At 41.3% G+C, this 23141-nt stretch overlaps 1 protein-coding gene across 1 annotated transcript in view; it reads left to right on the forward strand.

The window, feature by feature from the left end:
- Positions 1-672: 672 nt before the first annotated feature.
- The window catches only part of SH3PXD2B (SH3 and PX domains 2B), a 124746-nt gene continuing 102277 nt past the window's right edge, over positions 673-23141 (forward strand). Inside the window, exon 1 of the mRNA XM_027841761.1 lies at positions 673-785. Within this exon, the coding sequence (XP_027697562.1) occupies positions 714-785 (72 nt within the window). The 5' untranslated portion in view covers positions 673-713. The remainder of the gene's footprint in view (positions 786-23141) is intronic.

A 23141-nucleotide genomic window follows, 5' to 3' on the forward strand; every position in this document is an offset into this window, starting at 1 on the left:
GAGACGCTTGTTCTGGGAAAGGGGTGGGACAGTGCGGACTGAAAGGGGCCAGTGGTGCTTAGGTGTAAAAGAAGAGATCCAGTGAGCGAGGAGTCAGTGCAAGCCAGGTCGGGATGGGAGGGGGCGGGGCGGCTGCAGAGCTTGGAACTCTGCTTCTTCCTCCGGGTCTTGGAGCAGCAGGCGCCTAGCCGGCCCCTTTAAGAACTGGGCTGGCTCTGAGCTCGTAACTTACCGCCTCGCCGGGGTGGGATAGGCTACTCGGCTGGCGAGGGAGGGCTGGAGCCGTCCTCCATCAGCAGCCTCGGGACAGAGAGAGGGAGAGGAGGAGGGAGAGGAGGGGAGAGCGCGCTGGAGCTGGAGAGGACTGTGGTGGCGGGGAGGGCTCGGCTGGGCTGGGCAGCGCAGGGGAGGGGAGAGCTAGCGCGGGGGCGGCGGGGGCGGAGGCGCTGGGGCCCGTGGCCGCTGGCTGCCGCTGCTGCTCCTTCTCTCCTGGCTAGCAGCAACCTGAGAGCCACTCGCGTCGCCTCCTGGGCTTTTTCCAGTTTCCCTGGGCCCGGCGGAGCCTTGCATGTGGTCAGTGCGCCGAGCTGAGCTCTTCCACGCGCGCCGTGCCCAGCTCCAGCTCCCGCTCCCGCCCGTGCACGGCCGCCCGAGGAGGTGGACCAGGGGCAATCGGTGCTTTGTCCCGGGGGCCCGTCCGGACCGAGGGAGCCATGCCCCGGCGTAGTATCGTGGAGGTGAAAGTCCTGGACGTGCAGAAGCGGCGAGTGCCCAACAAGCATTATGTGAGTGAGCGAGCGGGCGAGCGAGCTACATTGTCCTTTCACGGGGAGCCCCTTGCCCTCCCCTTGTTTTCCCTTCCCTTCTCTCCCCTCCCCGCGCCTCTGGCAGCTGGACTGGCCACCTCTGGATCCAATGTGATTGCTCCTTTTCTTCCACCTCTCACGGGTGGGTGGTCAGCCCTCTCCACTTGTGAGGGAGCCAACCCAGCCAAGATGTAAGAAAAAACACTGCACACGTCGGGCTGGCCGGCTCTTCCCGGGGCTGCTGGCTCGGGGGACTGTAGAAAATACCAAATGCCTTCCCTTTTCCTTTAGAGGTTTAAAACTTCGCCTGCCCTCTGCCCTCGGTTTGTGTCCCTCATTATCTCTCTGCCTTTCAGGCGGTGAGTGGCCTTTTGTTTTGCTGCTCGTGTGCTGAACATTACACAAGAAGTTTGGCTTGGGCTCGGGCTGGTACTGTTTTTAACATCATTGTCACTATTTTAAAAAAGAAAAGGAAGAAAAAGGGGCGGGGGCGGCCCCTGATAGCACTCAGTCTGCCGAGGGAGAGAATGTATAAGGCTGTTGTCCAGAGCAGATGCGAGTTAGCTTTCATATCTCTTTATTGTCTAGGGACTCTCAGGACAGCAAGTTTCTCCTCTCTACAGAAAGTTTGGTTCCTTAGGGTTTTGGAGGACTCAGCCCACTGTTATGAAGAAGCTGGCTGGCAGTGAGATATTGGCTTTCCCAAAAAAAAAAGACGGATTCACCACTTTTGGTTTTGTTTAAAGTAGAAACCTGTCCAGCAACTAATTTCCGCAACTATAAAATGAGGCTGATCCTTGGAAACATAGATTCGTAGAATGCTAAGAGCTGGGAGGGACCAGCCAGATTGTCTGGTTTAATCATAGTGTTTTAGAGAAGAGAAAACCGAGATCTAGAGAAAGGAAGTGACTTGATCAAGGTACCACAACGAGGCAGTGACAGAACTAGAACCAGAATCCTGGTCTTTAGGCTCTCAATTGGATGCTCTTTCCTTTGCCCCATGTTCATGCAATGTGAGGCTTGCACAATGTGGCTGGTAAAGGAGCACATAAAGTTTGGAGATTAGGGGAAGGTGGGTGGTGTCCTCCTAGGTCTGAATGTGGAAACTCTAAAGATCTTCAAATGCTACCCCACCATATATATGTGTATATGTATCTATGTATATATATGTGTGTATATGTGTGTATGTATGTGTGTATATAAACACATCTATCTGTCTATCATCTATCATCTCAATATTCAGTAGCAAGAACCTCTTGAATATATTTGAGACAGGATTAGGAATGACCTGAGATTGGCAGCCTTATAGGTGGACTCTACTTGATTTGAACAGGGACAGATGAAGTGGAAGGGGCTACAGGTTCTATCATCAATCTACAGGTTCCATCATCACCGTGAAGGACAATGGTCTGGCATCATCATGAAACATAGTAGTAATGGAATAAATACTATCTAGGAATTTTAAAAAGAGGATAAAACACATTGTATTAAGTTGGGGGGGAGGAGAGAGAGAGAGAGGGAGAGAGTGACAGAGAAGTAGAAACAATGGGCTATAGACTAGAGAAGAAGGGCGTTGGCTGAATAAATTTAGCTATGTTTTCTGAGTGAATGTATAAATTTTCTGCCTATATGTATATGATACCTATGTTTTTAATGAGAGTGCTTTTAAATTTGTTCAAGATTCTGAGAGGAAAAGGTAGGTGAATGTGCTTTAAGCTTTTTGGAATAAAGATAGTACTGTGTTATTATTGGCTGCAGAAATAATTTGGTCCTTAGCTAATTTAATTGAATTCAGGGAACATTTATTTAAGAGCCTACTATGAGCTAGACTTATTACTAAAGCCTTGTGGATACTGCTGACAAAAACCTCAGCAATCTCTGCCCTCAAGGGTAGTGAGTATCTACTTCCTGGACCTGTGGCATCTTTAAATAGATTTTAGCCCTATAATTCCAGCTTTAAAGTGAATTGTCTCTTTTAAAAAAATCAAATAATAGCCACTCCTGGTGTGGATGCTTGGACTAACCTGTGGCCTTGTAATTGCTTATTTGGACTTTGTGGATATTCGGATCAACCTGGCCACTACAGTTCTTTTCCTTGTTGTTTTTTTCCCCTGGTCTGAACTGGGTGAAATCCCCACACTTCTATTGTTCCTTTCTTTGCCTTTCCCCCTCATCAATCTGTAAAACAATCAGCCTTGGTTCCCAGCTTTAGCTAAGTCTTTTAGAAACTGGCCTAGAGATTCTGCTCCTTTATGACATCATCCTGTATCCAGAAGCTAAAAGATTTCTGGGTTTAGTGCCTTGCCAAGTTCCCCCAGCCTCTTGGAGGATGCTTGATCAATTAGATAGGATCTTTTTCCTAAGTCAGTCAACCTGTTATTAAGCACTTGGGAAAGATTTCAGTCTCTTTCTCGGATTTGCCTTTTAGGGTGTTGCTAACACCCAAGACAAACAGATTTAGTGCACACAGGAACTATCTTGGACGTGTATTTCATTTGGAGCTTGCCTTTCTCCATTTCGGTTTAGTAGCTCTTATGTTTTTAGGATCCTAGCTTTAGACCTGAAAGGGATGTCAGGGACTGTGTGGCCCAACCTACTCATTTTCCAAATAAAGAAATTGGACATACAGTTAGTGTCATAAAGGTCATATAGGTAGTGTCAGAAGTGGGATTTGAACCCAAGCTCTCTATTTCCAAAGCCATTAAGCTTTCCATTGTACTCCACTGGGCTAACAAGTCCTATTCACAACTCTTGGTTTTAGAAAAATGGAAAAAATAAGAGAATTGGGCTTCAATTGAATCCTGTGCCCAAGAGACAGGAAAATGATGCCCTATGATGGTTCTCTGAACATGAGGGGGGAAAAAACCTAACCTAGAGCAGGAAACACCCTAGACAGCCAAAGGCAGTGAATTATTTGGCATGTTACATTCCTGAGGTTGGTTTGGTTCTGGCCAAACAGCTAGAGTTTGAGTTTGGTACCAGGTGGGGTGGGGCCTCCCCTACAGTGCCCATTTACTACCAGCCCAAGAGTCTGGACTAGTCTCAGGTTCAATGTTGTTTTCTTTCTTTGTTGTACCCTGGTGTGATTCCAATATCCTCATGTGATATCTTGGAATTTTAAAAAATGCTCCCCCAAAATAGTACTTTTAAGTTATTTCTTCAAGAAGTGTGATTCTTGTCCGTGCTCTTTCATAAATTCTCAATATGCTGGAGGCTTTCCCCTAGTTCACAAAGAATAGAGGGTAGGTATGAGTGACCATCTGCACTAATGGAGGGAGGACTCACATCGTGGATTTATTGAGGCATTGCTTTCAAACTCAATAGAAAGAGGGATCACTAAACTGTACGTAAGGATCCCTTCAGATACATATTGATTAAGAAAACCAGATTAACATTATCTATGTCTTATTGCATTTTTATTTATTTTGTTGAATATTTCCCAATGTGGTTTGATATGATTCGGGCCAAACTCAGGAGTATTGAGTATTGACACTTCTGTATTAAGGTAATTTAAAAAGTATTAAATATATTCCACTAATGGCATAGTAGATGGACACTTAAGTGCCCAATGTCCTAGGTAACTCTAATACTATATAACTTGCAGAGAAGGTGCTAATCTTCATTGGCAGAGGGAATTTCCTTATCTGGGAATTATTGATGCCCATGAAATTACGATGAATCACCCAGGCCACAAATCATCTATACCAATACCAATTACAAGTCTATATCGCTTAGGTGTATGTATATATAGGGGTGGAAATAATTGTAGAGGAGAGGCAGTTAGGTGGTGCAGTGGATGGAGTGCTGGGCCGGAAGTCACAAAGACCTGAGTTCAAATGTGACCTCACACTTGAGGGCTGTATGACCCTGGTTAAGTCACTTAACCCTGTTTGCCTCAGTTTCCTCAACTGTAAAATGAGCAGGAGAAGGAAATAGCCAACTACTCCAGTATCTTTGTCAAGAAAACTCCAAAAGGGGTTTGAACATGCCTGAAAAAAAACAACTGAACAACAACAATGGTAGAAGAATTCTTGCTTAGAGTGTTACAAGTCCCCCAAAGTTGGAAATATTTCTGTGCCTCCATTTCCTCATCTTTAAAATAAGAGGAAGAGAGGAACTAGATTCATAGGATCATAGATTTAGAACTTGAAGAGACCTTACATGTCATCTAGGCCAACCTCCTCATTTTACAGATAAGGAAACTGAGACCCAGAGAAATAAAGTCATTTTCCCAAGGTCACACAGATAGTAAATGTCACAGCTGGAATTTAAAAGTGGCTAGCAATTATATAGTGCTTTAAAGTTTGCATGGGTTTCATACCTATTATCTCATTTGATCCTGATAACTACCCTGTAAGATTTGTTGTTGTTATTGTTATTGTTGTTGTTCAGTTGTTTTAGTCCTGTCCAATTCTTTGTGACTCCATTTGGGGTTTTCTTGGCAAAGATACTGGAGTGGTTTGCTATTTCCTTCTCCAACTCACCCTGTAATATAGGTGTTATTATTATTCCCATTTTACAGATAAGGAAGGTTGAGGTTGAGAAGCATTAAGTGACTTGTCCAGGATCACACAGTAAGTATCTGTGGCAGCCTTTGAACTCAGGTTTTCCAAGCTACAAGTCTAGCACTTTCTACCACCACACTTTGAACCCAGGTCATTTGACTCCAAGTTAAATTAAATCCATTAAATCATAGCTGTTTAATTAATCTCTTAGAGTTCTTCTAACTCTGGTGTTCTGGGTTTTTATGAATGAAGACTCTAGAATCAGTGAATTCAACCCCAGAGACCTCTGGGTAGAATGGTCTGGTTACAATGAGTAAGAATGGTCTTAGGTTACAAATTAGCAGATTTAATCCAGGAATCATAGGCCTCTTCTGGATCTGCCAGAAGCTAACTCAAACACTTGGAGAAGAGGGGATTTTAGAAGACAGAAGGGTTCTGTTCTCTCTCAGAAATTCAAGATGGCTCATGCATGCTTTATGCACCCAAGTGTTTCTCTCTGAGAGAGCCCTGTTCTTGACTAAGACTGACTTGTCACTGTGGAAAACAAAATGAAACAATAACTGTTTAAGCTTTAAAAGCAGAACTGTGTGACCCTGAGCGAGTCATTTAACCCCATTGCCTCACCAAAAAGCAAAAAAAAGGGGGACAGCTAGGTAGCGCAGTGGATAGAGCACCAGCCCTGAAGTCAGGAGGACCTGAGTTCAAATGTGACCTCAGACCAAACACTTGACACATACTAGCTGTGTGACCTTGGGCAAGTCACTTAACCCCAATTGCCTTACAAAAAAAATTACATGTGGAGTGGGAAGAAACTGTTGCAGAATGAAGTAAGCAGAACTAGAAGAATAATTTATATAGTAACAATGATATTGTAAAAACACATACCTTTGAAAGACTTAGGAACTCTGATCAGTGCAATGACCAACTATGATTCCAGGGAACTCAAAATGAAACATGTTGCCAACCTTCTGATAGTACAGATTGAGACTCTTTTTTTTGGCATGGGCAATGAGGGATTTCATTTTTTCTTTTTGCTTGACTCTACATGTTTGTAGGGGATTTGTTTTTCATTCTTTCTCCATAGGAAGAGGCTAGAGAGAGAGAAGGCAGATTTTAATTGATTGCAAAAAATAAAATTGAATTTAAAATAAAAAAGAAAACAGTGAGGTGAATGGATTTGGGGCTCACTGCATCCAGCTCCCTATAGCATTTCCAATCACAGTTGTCTGAGTGTTGCAAGGGGATTCCTCAAGTGTGACACCCAGAGGAAGTCTAGAGGGGCTTCCCTCTTCAGAGTTCTATGAATGGTGGAAGACAAAAACTTCTTTGTAAAGCCTTTCCTGATCTTCCCCTCCCCAACCATACCCAGTGCTCTCCCTTCCTAATAGCCTTGTACTCATGTTGTATGGATTCTATATGTGTTGGCTCCCCCTCTAGAATGTAAATTCCTTGAGGGCAGGACTGATTTGGTTTTTGTCTTTTTATCCCTAGCACTTAGGATGGTACCTGGAATTTAGTAGTGCTAAAGGCTTATTGATTTATTGATGTGATTATTTAGAGGCTTCATTTCAGTAATCCTCACTTCCTTGTAGTTTGATACTGAACAAGGCTTTTTTTTTCTTTTAGTAGACCTGTAAAAGCTTTCCATATTGAACTCTTTAAATAGGAAAAAAAAACCTTAAGGCTACATGTTAAAAGGGAGAAAGCACCACATTTGGGGTCTGTAGATCCAAGTTCCACTGCCAAATATCAAAGAAGAATTATTGAACATGCTATGTACTTCTCTGGACCTTGGTTTCACCATTTGTAAACTGAGGGATTAGGATTAAGTCATTCATTCATTCAAAATATTTTTGGAGCACCTACTATGTACAAAGTACAGAATGATCTCTGAAGTTGCTTCCAGTTCTAAAATTATTTCAGCTCCTGGAATTGGAATTGAAAGACTAACTGGTTTATGTTACTGGGGTGATAGGCAGGCAAGCCATGGGTTACCAAGCTACCAGGAAGAGGGCAGTTAATATTCTGTGGCTGAGCTCTGCAGGGCTTTGCTCTCTTTAAAAGGGAGTGAGGGAGTGGTGGTGGGAGAAATAATCACCTACTATGTGGTAGGCACTGTGCTAAGTGCTTTACGAATATTATCTCATTTGATCCTCACAACAGCCCTGCAAGGTAGGTAATGTTATTATCCTCACTTTACAATTGAGAAAACTTAGGCAAAAGGAGGTTACGTGACTTGCCCAGGGACACATAGCTAGTAAGTGTCCGAGGCTGGATTTGAACTCAGGTCTTCCTGACTCCAGGTCTTGCAATCTATCCACTGTACCACCTATTTGCCCCTAAGGGTATCTTATGACTAGAGGATCTCTCATCCTTTCTGCTTTTACTGTTAGTAGCTTTTCTGTGGTAACTTGAGGTGGATAATTAGAAAAGTGTTAATGAGACCAACTAACCAATCAGTGGAGGTTAGGGGTTCACACTCCAAGTTATCTTGGTTCTGTTCTGCAGCCATAAACTGCATATCTAACCAAACCTGTCACATTATAAATATGTGATGTGATCTATCAGGGACATGGTGAACCAGTCAAGAGAGTGAGGATGACATGGAATGGAGGAGAACAAAATAAGCAGATATATAGTGCCTATTATGTGCCAGGTACTATGCTAAGCATTTTTTTTCTTTTTACAAATATGACCTCATTTGATGCTTACAACAATCTTGTGAGATAGGTGTTATTATTATCCACATTTTACAGTTGGGGAAACCAAGGCAGGGTCACACAACTAGTAAGCATCTGTGGCTGGGTTTGAACTCAGGTTTTCCTGATTCCATGCCCTGGCGCTCTAGCCACTGTATCATCAGCTAACTCAGGATGGTTCAGTGTAACCCCTTTTCACTATTAGAAAATCACCTCATGGCACATCCCTTACTGACAATGAATTTGTAGAGTCATTGGTCTTCACATAAGACAGGATTATGTGTAGATTTAACATCATCTAGCAGGCAGTTGTGATGAAGCAGACACTGGACTTCTGGTAAAAAAGAACCAAAGTTCTGATCCTGACTGCTGCTTATTAGCTGTGCGTCTTTGGAAGAATTGCCTAACGTTTCAAAGCCTCAGCTTGATGATCTGTAAAATGGGGCAATGTTACCTGTCTTAGCTACCTCATGGAATTGATGGTCATAATTATGAGTTTAGAGTTAGACCTTAAAAGTCACCTAGACCTACTCCTTCATTTTACAGATGAGGAAAATGACATACCTAAGATCTTATAGGTAATGAGCAACAGAATCAAACTTAAAATCCCTAATTCCAGATTTAGTGTTCTTTAAACTACTTGTCATGATCATATATATATGTAAAGCTCTTTGTAAACCATCAAGTCCTATACAAATACCAGATATCATGACTCCTCAACCCAATTCTTATCAACTAAGAATTGCCAGACCCCTTTAAAATTTATCACTTTTGTTTTTCTATGACTTTTACTTCCTCATATATCCTGCTCCCTTCCCTTTCCCAAAGAGCCTTATAAGAATAAAAAAGATATTTAAAAAAAAAAACAGTTCAGCGAAACTGACCAGTCAAACAAATACAAGATTATATGTACTTTTCCACACCCATATTCCTTTACTTTTACCAAGAAGGGAGTTGTTTCCCCATTGCTCTTCTTTAGGGTCAGCCTTTGTCATTAGAGTTTCACAGCATTCAATTTCAGTTTTTCTTGTTCTTTCCATTGACATTGTGGTGGTAGCTTTCCTAGTACTGCTTTTCTGGAGTCCAAATAATCATTGTTTCTTATATCATAGTACTGTTGTGTTATCTTCGTTTCTCACAGATTGTTTAGTCATATTGCAGGCAATAGACATCTACTTTGTTTCTAGTTCTTTACTATTAGATTAAGTAGCACTATAAATATTTTTGTGTAAATGGAACCTTTCCTATCTTTGATCCTCTTTGATTATACGCCTAGCAGTGCAGTTTCTGAGTCCAAAAGTATGGAAATTTTAGTCTCATTCTTAGCATAATTCCAGATTGATTTCCACAATGGTTAGACCAATTTACAGCTCCACCAATAATGTGTCAGCATATCTGCTTTTTCGTAGCCCTTCCAACCTTGACTGTTCCCATTTTTTCTCATCTTTTCCAGTTTTCTGGGTGTAAACAAACTCAGAGATGTTTTGATTCTCCTTTCTCTTCCTGGTTGTTTGGGGCAAACTTTTATATGGTTGTTAATAATTTGCAATTCTTCTTTTGAAAACTATTTGTATCTTTTGACCACTTAACCTTTGTAAAATGACTTTTGGTGTTTATATTTGTGTTAGTTCCCTACAGGACAGCTAGGTGGCATAGTGGATAGAGTGCTGGCCCTGGAGTCAGAAGGACCTGAGTTCAAATCTTGGCTTAGACACTTACTAGGTGTGTGACCCTGGGCAAGTCACTTAACCCTGTTTGCCTCAGTTTCTTTAACTGTAAGGTGAGCTGGAGAAGGAAATGACAAACCACTGTGGTATCTTCATCAAGAAAACCCCAAATGGGGTCACAGAGAATCAGGCATGACTGAAATGACTCAACAAAAACAATTCCCTCTGTATCTTGGATATCAGACCTTTATGAGAGATACTTAATGCAAAGATTTTTTTCCTCTAATAGAGCATATCCCTTCATATCTGAGTTGCATTGATTTTCTTCAAACAAAAGCATTCAATTTCATTTAATCAAAAATTTTTATTTTTACTTTTTGTGGTTGATTCTGTCTCTTATTTGGTTAAGAATTCTAACCTTGGCTAGAGCTATAAAAGGTACCTGATCAGGTTCTCTCCTAATTTTTACTATAGTATGACTTTAATATTCAGTGGACCTCTTTCTTAAAAGAAATACTGTGAAGTAGGAGTAATATTGGAAGGAGCCATGTGGAAACAAGAGTGGGCATGCTATCTTGACAGATCCAATAAGGGACACTGCTATTATTAATGTAGGTTGTGTTGGCTCTTAAATGGGCAGAAGGCTATCTAGTTTCACTCCCTTCCTGGACTGCCTTCAGTGAGCATTGAATAGTAATCTGTGGCCCTGCAGAAGAAGGCCTTTTGGACAAAACCTTCTCAGATTAGAGGTGGTAGAGTCAGGATGGCATTTGCCAGAAGGCCTGGCAGTGGTCATAGCTTGTTAATAGTCATTGTGGAACTTCCCACCTTTCAGTCCTCAACCATCTGTGCTTCCTCAATGTGATTTACAGAGGGGTGACTATCCTGTCCCTGATTTACTAAGTCTGGTGACTATCCAATTCAAGTATGAGCTAAGCTGAAAGATCCTCGGTGTGCAATTCTTGTGGCTAGGGCTTTTGTGGATGAGTCTCCCTGGAATCTGATATAATGAGATGCATTTAAAATACAGAAAAGGGGAGTCCAGACAAATGCTTTTCATGTTTCTTTCTGCTAATTAACCCAGGAATGATTAGGAATGGCTCACAAGAACAAAAAGAATTCTTTGATTTTTCCTTTTTCTCATTCCATATATTCAATCAATTGCCAACTGTTTCATAGTATTTCCCATATCTGATGATGCCACTGCGTCAGCTCTTGTTCAGGCCTTTAGCCCTTTTTATACCCTGACTGTTGCCATAGCTGACTCAGGGGTCTTCTGAGCAATCCACCCCCAACCCCCTACTACTGCCCAAGTACTCTTTCTAATGTATTGCTGGGATTGTATCACTCTGCTCAAAAATCTTTAGTTGCTCCCCATTGCATACCTAATAAAGTTTTTAACTTCCAACACTGGCATTCAGTGCTCTCCAGTTTAGATCTAATTTGTCTTTCATTCTGTGGAACAACATTCTCTTTTATGAATTCTATTCCAGCTTGTCCCCTTCTCCCCACCTGTTAAAGTCTCACTTCCTTCAAGGCCCAGTCTCTTCCATGAAGCCTTCCCCCACCCTGCCATACACTCCACCACTACCACCACCACCACCATATTTATCAATGAGTGATCTCCACCTCGAATTTCTCATTCTGTTTTTCCTGGATCTCTTTTACACCTGCCACATTCTTCCTTCTATTATATTTAGTTGTACATATGTTATGTTCTCCCTCCCCTTTTCCCATTTGACTGGAAGCTCCTGGAGGGTAGGGAGTATGTCATTCTTTATCTTTGCTTCTTCAGTACTTGTGACAGGGCTGTGTACATACTAAGTGCTTCAAAAAGGTTGGTTGAGTTGAGTCAAAATGCTGTGTCCAGCCAAGGGGAATTAGAAGTCCTGAAGTTGAGGGAACTTCTAGAGAATTTAGTGTCTGCTCACCTTGAATGGAGTTTAAGTGACTTAGAGTTTCAGTGCAGCTGTGGCTCTACAAAAATTGACTCTTGAAGCCACATAATTGAAATTTACCTCCTCTTCCATCCCTGTCCTCAGCAATCTTAGAGCCTTAGAGGACTTCCAGCTGCTTAAAACTAGGTAGCTGCAGAGATGGGTGCCAGCTAATCTGTCTCTTTGGCTCTTTGGTTGGGAGCTATCTCTTTGGAATTGATCTGATAACCCTAGAGTTGAAGAGTATGTAGACAGACTTTCTGGAGGTTTGTGAGAATGGTGGCAGTCGCTGTTATTTCTACCATTGCTTCATTTTAAGTGTTCTCTGCCACTGGGGTAATGACCTGAGAAAGTGGAGCCATGGAACCCATCTCTGGTACCCTCTCCTGCTGTTCAGGAGCCCCATTCTGGTCCTGGAACTATTTGGGTCAGGCCCATTGGCATAGATCACTTGGGAGTCAAAGGAGTCACACAGGCCGTTAATTATATGGAATCAGAGCTCTTTAATATTTCCAGTGACCAGAGAGGATGATGGGTAGAGGGGCAGGCACAGCTGAGTCATCCCTCCTTGGCTGTGTCTTGGCCAGCATGCTGCAAGCCAGGGTTTTGCCACAAATTAGATGTTCCACCCCAGTCCCCACAATGAACTGCTTTCCTTGCATTACCCCAACCAGCTGCAAACCCTAAGGGTGGGACTTGGAATGGGCTGGAATCCCAGACCTAGGACCTTCTTTTGGTTGGTAAAGGGAGAAGGCTCTGGGAAATGTATCCTGGAGGGAAAGAACTAAAGTAAGCTCTCTTCTCTGCTGTTATCTGAGTGTCTCAGAGTTGTCAGTCACAGAAATTTCTCTAACTTAATTGAAGAAATGAATGAATGAATGAATGAGTGAAGCATTTAAGTGCTTACTGTATGCCATAATTGTGACCAGTGCTATTCTAAGTGTTAGGGAAACACATAGAAAATAAAGACAGACTTAGCTCTCAAGGAGCTCAAATTCTGATCTAGAGAAACGTCATACCAGCTTCAGGACAGGATGTTGAGACTCGGCATAGGATGTCTGTCCTTACAAGGCAGGGAACGTGGCAAGGAGTGGCCGTCCAGACGGTGGGAGTGGACCTCTGAGTCAGAGTAGAATGGGGATTCTAGGTTCCTTCTGGTGGGAGTGGGGTTGGAGAGAAGGAGAAAGTCAGTGTCCAGCCAGGATAAAAGGAAGGTAATAGAGGAATGGGAACATTGTTAGGAAGGTTTGGGGTAGAGTAGACACATAGTAAGTGTTCAATAGGCAGCTGTGGAAGAGTCATGTGAAGTCAAAGGCACAGGCCCTGATCTCAAAGAGTTTACAGGACCTCGAGTTGGATATGCAGAGCCTATTCACGGATGATAATCAAGAACCAGACAAGCTCTTAGGACATGGGTTGGAAGAGAATCGAGACGTCACTAGTCAGACAGCCTCTTTGTGTCTTGGTGACTTGCCAAGATCACACAGTTCATAACAGAGCTAGGGCTCCAATTAGTGAGGTTCCCTGGATTTGGAGTTTAGAGGACCTGGAATTAGGTCCTGATGTGCTACTTGTTACCTGTATGACCTTGGAAAACTCACTTAATTACTTTGGGCCTCACTTTATTTATATGTAAAACGAAGAAGTTGAACTAGATGACCTGGAAAGACCCTTCCAGCTTTAAAGATAGGACCCTTTGACCATTATAACCTCTAGGAAGTATTACAATGTGCAGCAAAAATGAAAGGCGAAAGGAGTTCAGAAAAGGAAGCTATCAATATGAACTGCTGGTGTCCAGGGAAAGTTTCATGAGGGAGGTGAGAAAATAACTGGGTAGGATTTAGGTGGGTGCAAGGGAGTGGGGGTGAGGTGGGGGGGTGGGATCACTGAGAAAAAGTAAATGGGCAGTAAACAAGATGGTCTTACAGCATTGATAATGAAGCATACCTCCCTTCTCTCAGTAGAGGCAAAAGACTATGGATTGGAAGCAGTGTATTTGCCATCAGACATGGCTGCTGCTTCAGGTGACATTGCTTAAATGTTTTTCTTTTTTTAGTGCATAAGGAGGATTATGGGGTGGGTTAAGGATAAGTATAAAAAGGTCCTAGCAAAGCTTTTTTTTTTTTAAGGGTAAATAGGAACACACATGGTCTGCTTAGTGGATGAAGGAGCTGTGTTAGAGAGTAGTAAAAGATAAAGTTGGAAGGGCAGATGAGGCCAGATTATGGGGGGTTCTCTGCTAGGCAGAGACTTAAAAATGTAAAGGGATGGAGAGGAGGACCTATGGACTATTTTCTGCTTAGACTTGGCTTATAAGTCAGCTGTACATTCAACTCACCTGCAATACCTTTGAGGGAAAACCTTAGTTTTAAATATTTTTTGATATCATTTACCCAGCTTAATTAAGTCCTTTGTTAACACAAGTCTGATTTTTTTTTTTTACCTTGGTCCAGCAGGAACTGGAAAAAGTCCTTTTCAACTAAAACAATTGATAGTAACTTCCTCCCTTCCCAGGGAAGGGGTGAATCAGCAGCCTTATCATGATGATTCCTCTCTGTTAGACTTGTTCTTTGAATCAATCTGAGAAGGGATACTTTATTTTCCAATGGTGAAGCAGGAAATTGGAAGGGATTTGGAATAAGGGATAAGGTAGGATAGCTGTCAGAATCATGGTGCACTGTTTCTAGGCATAGAGCAAACTGATCCCAAGCTCTGATATGATATAACTTGAACTGAATTTTTTATTATTCTGGGTCTATTCTATATATTAGTTCATTTTGAAAGAGTTTCTGTTTGTCTTGAGAATTTATTTCTACCATCTTTGCAGGTGAAAAACTGTTAGCTATAGCTCATGTCTGAATTTTGACATTTCTATAGCAGTAATTAAAATGTCACTCCTCAATTTAAAAACTTTCCTTGTTCCTACATTGTCTACTGGATAGCACATAAAATGCTTGACTGTGACATTCAAGGCCCTCTATAGGTTTGCTCCATGTGCAGCCTTATCTCATGCTATTCCTCTTTGTGTATTCTATATTTCACTCAAACTAGACTACTTTCCATCCTTTGTTTTCATTCTGAGGGCTCCTGAGCTTTTCGTTCTATATCTTTGCTAGTAACACAGTCCTCCCTGCGTGGAACAGACTCCACTCATCTCTATCTATTGAAGTTCCTTCTTCCCTTCAAAGCCCAACTAAGGGCTTACCTTACCCAGTAAGACTTCCTGGCTCCCCTTCCTCCTCAACGTGACTTCTCCATCTTCAAAGTTTTTTAGCATTTTAATTTTCTCCTTAATTTACTCCATTGTGTTGTATTTCTTTGTGTCTTGTCTCTTGCCCCCACCATCAGAAAGAAAGTTTACTGGATTTATTACCCTTTGAAAGCAGGGCCTATCTTTGTGTAAGGTGGTGTTCCCCTTTCTGACTGGCACAATTTTACTGTTAGAAAGGGGGGTGGAAAGTTGCTTGAGAAACACTAAAAAAGCAGTCCATCAAAAGAAAAGTACTTTCTCAAGGCAAAGATGGGCAAAGGACCACGTGGTATCTGAGCTCCAAATACCAATATGAGGAATTTGAGATTAATAGTTGGGAAATCATAATACCTAGAACTATTGATATTTGGAGACTATGGGACAATTGTATGTTGCCTAGTTGTGGTTTAGTTCACAGAAATTTGGGATTTCCCCATAAGAGGTGAATTGTTTCATACAAGGGGCTCTGCTTTGGAAAATAAGCTGGTCAAAATCAGACATTCTAATCTAGAGGGTCTGAGAAGAGGCAGGTCCAAGAAGCAACCTCAGAGCTAGGTCACAGTAAGATCTCAGGGCCCTACACTGCCATCTGCTAGCTCTTTGGAAAAGCTTATTGGGGGGAAAAGCTCTGCTGCCTTGAAAAGCCCGTAGAAAGAGAAAGCTTCTACCTTTCCTTTTCCAGTGCAAGAGCACTGCCATCTACTGCGTGAAAAGTGGAAACCTTTCAGAATTCAGCCCAAGAAACTGACTTTGAAAGGCTCTGCAGTCCGAGATGAACGCTCTGTTTTGCTGAAAAAGCTTCACATAGCCTAAGCAGCCCAGAAAAGGAGTAGTCCTAACATAGTAAGAAAGGGGAGGGACCCTACACATCTTGTGGTACATACTGTCCCTAAAGAAAATCAAAGACATCAAGGCCCATATTCCAAAGTTGTGAATTGCCCTGGATGGGTGCTCCTTACTTCTTGGCCTCCCTGCTATGGTTCTATAAATTTGTGTCCATTCTCCTCCATGGACATTATGAGCATTGGTAGGAGGTTCATGGGTGGAATGTTATGTTATATTTAATCTTGCATTGCCTTCTGTGTAGTAAATATTTCTAATTAAGAGTTAATGGTAAAAAAAAATTTAATAGAGTTAATGGTGTCATCTTTGTTGATTTATGAAATGGGAAGCACATCAATGGATGCTCAGGAACTGTAGTTGTGAGTAGTAGAGTTATTGCTCTCCCACTCCTAAGACTTGAGAGTTAGTTGTATGGATACTCCCTCTAAGAACCCAGGCTAATTCTGTAAGCCAGACTAGAGAAAGAAAAAGAGAAAAGAGAAGGAGGTACCACAAATGCATAACATTTATATCACCAGTATATAGCATATTATCTTGTATGTGGTAGGAAAATAATAAATATTTGTTGACTAGAACTGTTGAGAGATACCAAGTATAGTGGAAAGTACACTGGCTTTGTTGTCAGAAGTCCTAGGTTGGAATCCCAACTCAATGATTCACTGATTGTGTAACCTTAGAAAAGTCATTTTGCCTTCTTTGTTTCCCCTTTCCAGCTCAAGGGCCTATGAACTCCCTAAAGAAACTGAAGTCAACAGGTATTTTTGAAGCAACATGAGCTTGACACTGTAGGGGTTTCAGCAAGGTCTTCAAGAAGTTTATAATCTTGTTAGGAGGTGAAGACACAAGACAGTACAATGACAAAACAGAATTGAATTTAGTTTAGTCATACAGGCAGCAAGTATTATAGAGACAGAGAGAAGGGAGAGATTACTATGGGCTGGAGTAGTAGAGAAAAGCTTCATGAGAATGGGATTGAGTCTTTTTCCAATTTTCTTTGCTCTTCTTCCCCCTCCCAAACACTCCTAGATTGGTACAGTCTTTGCAGTTCCAGACAAAGAGTAGTGGACTAGAATCTCAGAGGATCAATGCCATTTCATCTCTCAGCCCTCAGTTTCCTTTTCTGTCAAATGGTAGGATTGGATTAGATGATCTCTAAGGCTGTTTTCCTAGCTTTAACATTCTAATGTTCTAAAATATAGGTCCCATCCGTTTTTGCTTTGTCTGGCAGATTGCTCCCACAGACGTTTCCACTCTTTAATTTCAATCTTTTCCCATCTACTGGTTCCTTCCCTGCTGCCTACAAATATGTTCAGATTCCTCCCATCCTTTAAAATAAAATAAAAAAAAACCTAATCTTATTTGATCCTACTATCTCCTCAAGCTATCATCTTATATCTTTCCTCCCTTTCACAGTCAAAATTCTCAAAAAAAAAAAAGCCATTTACACTCATTACCTCTACTTCCTCTCATCTCACTTTTCAACCCACTATATTTTGGCTTCCACCCTTTGCTCTTTCCAAAGTTACCAAGGGTCTCTTGATGGCCAAATTTTATGGTTAGTTTTTTTCCAGTCTTCATCTTTCTTGACTTTTCTGCATCATGACACTGTTGACGACTCTCTCTTCTCTCAATTTTTATGACACTGCTCTTTTGGTCCTCCTTTCATCTGTCTGGCCAGTCCTTCTCCATCTTCTTTTTCTACCTCATCATTTATATCTTACCTCCTATCTTGAATGATCTCAACACTCTGCCCTGGGCCCTCTTCCCTTCTCTTCTCTCTCTGTACCCTCACTTGGTGACCTAATCAATCAGTTGATGAATTATCATCTCTATGTATTTGACCCCCCCAGTTCTGTATATCCACCCTTAATCTCTCTCTTCAACTCCAGCCCAGCATCTCCTTCGACATTTTCACCTGAATGTCCCATAGGCATTAGTGCATCTAAACAGAATTCATTATCTTTTCCCCCTTTTCAACCCCATACTTATTATTAATTTTTTGCGGCAATCAGGGTTAAGTGACTTGCCCAAGGTCACACAGTTAGTAAGTGTCCAAAGACTAAATTTGAATTCAGGTCCTCCTGATTCCCAGGCTGGTGCTCTATCCATTACACTACCTAGCTGCTCCCAAACCCATACTTATTCCAAAATTCTCTTTTTGTCAGGGGTGCCACCATCCTTCCAGTCACCTAGGTTTGCAATCCCAGTCATCTTTGACTCTTCACTTTCTCCTCTGACACTGACACCACCCTGGTACAGACCCTCTTCATCTTATTCCTGAACTATTACAGTAGCCTGCTCGTTGGTCTCCCAGCCACATCTGTCCCTATTCCATTCCATCAGCTACTCACCTGTCCAAGTGATCTTCCCAAAGCAGGTCTGACCATGTCATCCGCACCCCTTACTCAGTAAATTCCAGTGCCTCTCTATCACCTCTAGGATCAAATATAAAATCTTCTGTTTGCCATGCACATCTCTTCATAACCCTGCTCTCCCTGCCATCGATGCAGTCTTTTTACCCTTTATACCCTACCATTTCCTGACTCTGGGCATTTTCACTGGCTCTATCCCTTGCCTGGAATATCCTCCATTTCCTCTGTCTCCTGGATTTTTTCAAGTCCCAGCTAAACTCTCACCCTCTACTTGAAGCCTTTCCTCATTCCCCATAATTCTAGTGTCCTCCCTCTGATGATTATCTCCAATTTATCCTGTATATAATTTGATTATACATAATTGTTTGCATGTTTTCTCCCCATTAGACTGTGAGCTCCTTAAGAAAAGGAACTTTTACCTTTCTTTCTATCCCTGATGCTTAGTACAGTGCCTGACACATGGTTGATGTTTAATAAATATTTATTGACTGAGTCCACATGTCCGGATAGTTGTCAAGTCTTGTTGGTTCTACCTCTAAAATAGCTTTCTCATATATCTTCTTCTCTCAACTCACATGACCACCATACTAGTTTCGGCCCTTATCACTTCTCTCCTAGACTATTGCAACAGTCTCCTAGTTGATCTCCCTGCCTTAAATCTCTCTTCCTTCCGTTTTCTCCTCCACACAGCTATCAAAGTGATTTTCCTAAAGCATGGATCCAACCAGGTCACCCTCCTCTTCAGCAAATTCCAGTGGTTTCCCATTGCTTCTACAATCAAGGATAGACTCCTGTGTTTAGGATTTAAAGCCCTTCACAATATGGCTTCATCCTACCTTTTCAGCTTTATTATATCTAACTCCCTTTATGCACTCTATGATTCAGTTTCAAACTGCTCATTAATCACACATGTCTGTGCCTTTGCTGAAAGGCTGCACTTGGCTGCCCCATCTCCCCAAGGTCCCACTTTTGGTAAGTACTTAATAAATAAGTATTTATATATTCTATGATCCAGGGTCATCAGCTTTCTTACAGTTCCTTTCACATGACACTCTCCTTTTCATTGGCTGTCCCCCAAGCCTAGAATTCTCTTCCTTCTCATCCCCTGACTTTCTCAGCTTCCTTCACTGAGCTCAAATCCCACTTTCAACAGGAGGCTTTTCCAGGTCCCTCCTGCTGCTGGTAGTGCCTTCCCTCTGAGATTACATTCCATTTTCATGGAATTTATCTCTGTCTCCCCCATTAGAATGCCCTCTCTTGAGGGAAGAGAATATATTTTTGCCTTTCTTTGTATTCCCTACACTGTAGCATAGTGCATGGCACAGAGTAAGCACTTAATAAATGTTTGTTTACTTATTGATTGATTACTAGAAATGGAAAGATAACATATTAAGTGTGTGAGACCAGTAAAGAGTTGTTTAAGGATGTGCCGATAACTTTGAGGGACCCCTGCTACCTGAAGTTTTGTACTCCTGTATTGTGAAATCTTAAAAGCTAGTCCTAGAGTTTGAATAACATCCTTAGATTTTATCTAAGAATGGGTCTCTCTAGGACCCTCCCCTTCCCCATACTGCTTGAGTTGTTCTAGAAAAGCAACACTCTTGGAGTCTTCTGAACAAAGAACTAACTGTTGGCTCCAGAGATGAGAAAAGGAAATTCACACGCCCCTCTTTCTTTCTTTGGAGGGGTGGGGAGCTATAGATGTAGAAAGTTAACATATTGTAGGGTGTAGCTGCTGCGTGGGTTGTTTTTTGCTTAATAACTTTCCTTTGTTAAAAGGAGAGGCTGAGGTGGGGGGAACTCACATCTGGAAATGACCATGCTATAAAAACAAAAGGCATCAATTTTAAGGCTAATAAAAAGCAAACAAATAACTAACTGGACTATGAGTAAACTCTCTTGGGGCAGTGGTCCTTGGATTCAGGGGCCCCTTAGTCCTAACTTACATCTCCAAAGCTGCCAGGGTCCTGGGTCAGGTGAGTCTTTATTTGTAAAATGGGGCTCATGATACTAGCATTATGTACGTCACAGGGCTAAGAAGAAGCCGCTATAGAATTCTGAGGGGTTCTGTTGTCACCACCATGGCAGTCTCTCGGGGCATCTCCCAGACTCCCCTGTTTCCTTGCTCTTGACCTCTGGTGGCTTCTGAGTGGAGAGAAAGAAAAAGAGAAACTTGGTTTTTAATGTTGCTCCCCATCATGATTGATCTCACTGTCATAGAATCTGGAGTTACAGAGCATAGAATGAGAGATTTAGAGATGGAAAGGACTTTAGAGGCTGAGCTGAAGCCTCTCATTTTACAAATGAGAAAACTGAGGCCCAGGGAAGTTAAATGACTTGTGCAAGGCCACCTAGGTAGTAAATGTTACAGTCAGGATTTGAACCCAGTTTGTCTGATTTCAAGGCTAATGCTTTTTCTGTTCTCTTTCACTTGTCTCCTCAGGGAAAGAGAGGCCTGGTTAAAACTTTTAGGGACTGAATGTGCATGGTGGCATGTTTTTTCAGTAACTAGTTGTGATCTTTTCTATGTATTTTTGGCTCTTTGAGCAACAATCTAATTGCCATACTCTTTTCTCCAAAGAGCTTCAGGGAATCAGGAGTAGTCACGTTTGGCTGTTTTTATTTTTCCTTCAGAAGATTTTTGGACTTTTTTCTCTTAAAGTTTAGCCACCTGCTTGCTCATTCCATTTCCACTATTCAGTAGCTCTCTATTACCTATGGAATAAAATTCAAATTTTTATTCTGACTGACATTCATGGTCCTCCACAATCTGACCCCATCATAGCAAGGTGTGCAAATTAGCTGGGACAAAGTAAAGTAATCAAATTTATTGACTTATACAATTGACTTTATAATTTTTTATCTTTAAAGAATTTTTATATCACTTTTTTATACAATTTGTCACTGAGTTCACAAGACTTTGACACATTCTTAAATTTGTCATGATACCACACTTTTGTCACATTGGATATAAATCATACTTTTGATGAACAGTACATTCTTCCAAGTCTGGCTTTGATTATATAGTTTATAGGTTTTCAGTAGACTTTAAATGAAGGTAATCGAATCATGTTTATCTCCTCTCTTGGATAAGTTTTTTAAACTTTTGTGATATGTGACAAGTTCATGTTACAATATTCCATTTCCGTCTGGGAATTTTTATAATTCTACTTCTTAAGATATCAACATATTTATAAAAGCTCATCATTCTTTCAATTGGGATAAGACTTCCAGACTCATTGGAAGTTTAAAAATGTTCTCCAAATATTTTTTTGAGGTAAATATTTTACAGTCTAACAAAGATGCCTAGGTCTTACAGGCTTAACTAGATTTCTTCTGATAATAATTTTGATATAATCTTGAGTGAGGAATTAGGTTTCATTAATTAAAATTACCTTTTTCTAATCTTCATTGTTCCAGTCTTTGTATTGATTTGCTCATGGCAAGCATTTTTTTTTCCTACATAGCAACAGTTGTAGCTATTGTTTTGTTTTGTTTTACTGGTTTCGCTGTTTTTCTAACTTCAAGTCAACCCCTCCGAATGATGGTTCTTCTGAAGGTCTTGTCTTGTTTTCTGAGAATTAGGTTATTTTGCAGCAGTGATTTGCCCATCTTGGCCTTGGTTTTTATTTTGGAGCACACTTTCTTTTGTACTTTGGTATAACTGATCCTGTTTTATTGTGAGTTTCAGTGATACTAGAAATAGTTGACTTTCCCCACAGCAACAGCTGCTATAATATCACTAACAGTCATTGAAATGTACTTTTTAAGAACTACACCTATTAGGGGCAGCTAGATGGTGCAGTAGATGAAGCATCAGCCCTGGTGTCAGGAGGAACTGAGTTCAAATTCGGCCTCAGACCAAACACTTGACTCTTACTAGCTGTGTGACCCTGGGGAAGTCACTTAACCCCAAGTGCCTTCAGAGAGAGAGAGAGAGAGAGAGAGAGAGAGAGAGAGAGAGAGAACTACAACTATTTCATGTTTTATTGGAGTGATACCCGTCCTTAAAAACTACAGAATTGAGAGAGAGAGGAGGAAGAGGAGGAGGATTATTATTATTAAACTGATGTATATGGTAGGTAATTCAGCACTGTGTCTAGAGAACTAACTAAAGGTATCAAAACCAGCTCAGTATGGTTTCAACTGGTCAAAGTCAGAAATTCTGAATAACTGTAGTCTGACTAGTACACATGCCTGACCCCTGCTGTCACAAAATGAAACCATTTTCATACTTACTGCTTGTTCCAAGTAATTTGCACACCACTCTGCCTTTCCAGCCTTATCTCATATTACTTCTCTCCAGTTTTTCTACACTTCAGTTAGACTGATCTGCTCTCTGCACCACCATCACCACCTTTCAAACCCTTTCCCAGCAAAGCATATACTTTCAGGGCAGCAAAGTATAGTAAAAAAAAAAAAATTAATATGAAGTCAGAAAATTGGGTTCAAATCCTGACTTTACTACCTCTGTAGCTTTGGAAAAGTCAAAATCTCCTTGACCCTTCATTTCTTCATCTTTAAAATAAGAGGCTTGAACTAGATGCTTCTGCCGACCCTTCCAGTTCTAAATTTGTGGTCCTATGAATGCCCTGTGTGCCTCCCTCTCTTCACTTACTGAGTTCCTACTCATCCTCAACTTAGATGTTACCTTTTCAATGAAGCTTTCCCTCACATAAATACCCCACTCCAGTAACTGTCTTTCCCTTCAGACCTCATTTTTTATTTTGTGATTTTCTAATGTACTTAGCATATAATATCATGTACTATAGCTATCTTTTGGTCTGATTTCCTGATTTCTCCCTACAAGCTTCTTAGAAAAAGGACTCTCATATAAATTTTGTATCTGCTTAATCAATTCTTTGCATGAGATAAGCATTTAATATATTTTTGTGTTACATTCATTAGATCATAGATTCAGAGCTAGAAAGCCATCTAACTCAAACTTCCTTTTCAGATGAGAAAACTACTGCCCAGAGAGAGGACTTGCCTGGGCTACATGTCCAAGTGCAGATTCGAACCCAGGTCTTCTTGACTCTTTGTCTAGCATCTTATCCATTAT

This window comes from Vombatus ursinus, unplaced genomic scaffold (assembly GCF_900497805.2).
Source record: "Vombatus ursinus unplaced genomic scaffold, bare-nosed wombat genome assembly UNPS02014863.1, whole genome shotgun sequence".
NCBI classification, from domain to species: domain Eukaryota; kingdom Metazoa; phylum Chordata; class Mammalia; order Diprotodontia; family Vombatidae; genus Vombatus; species Vombatus ursinus.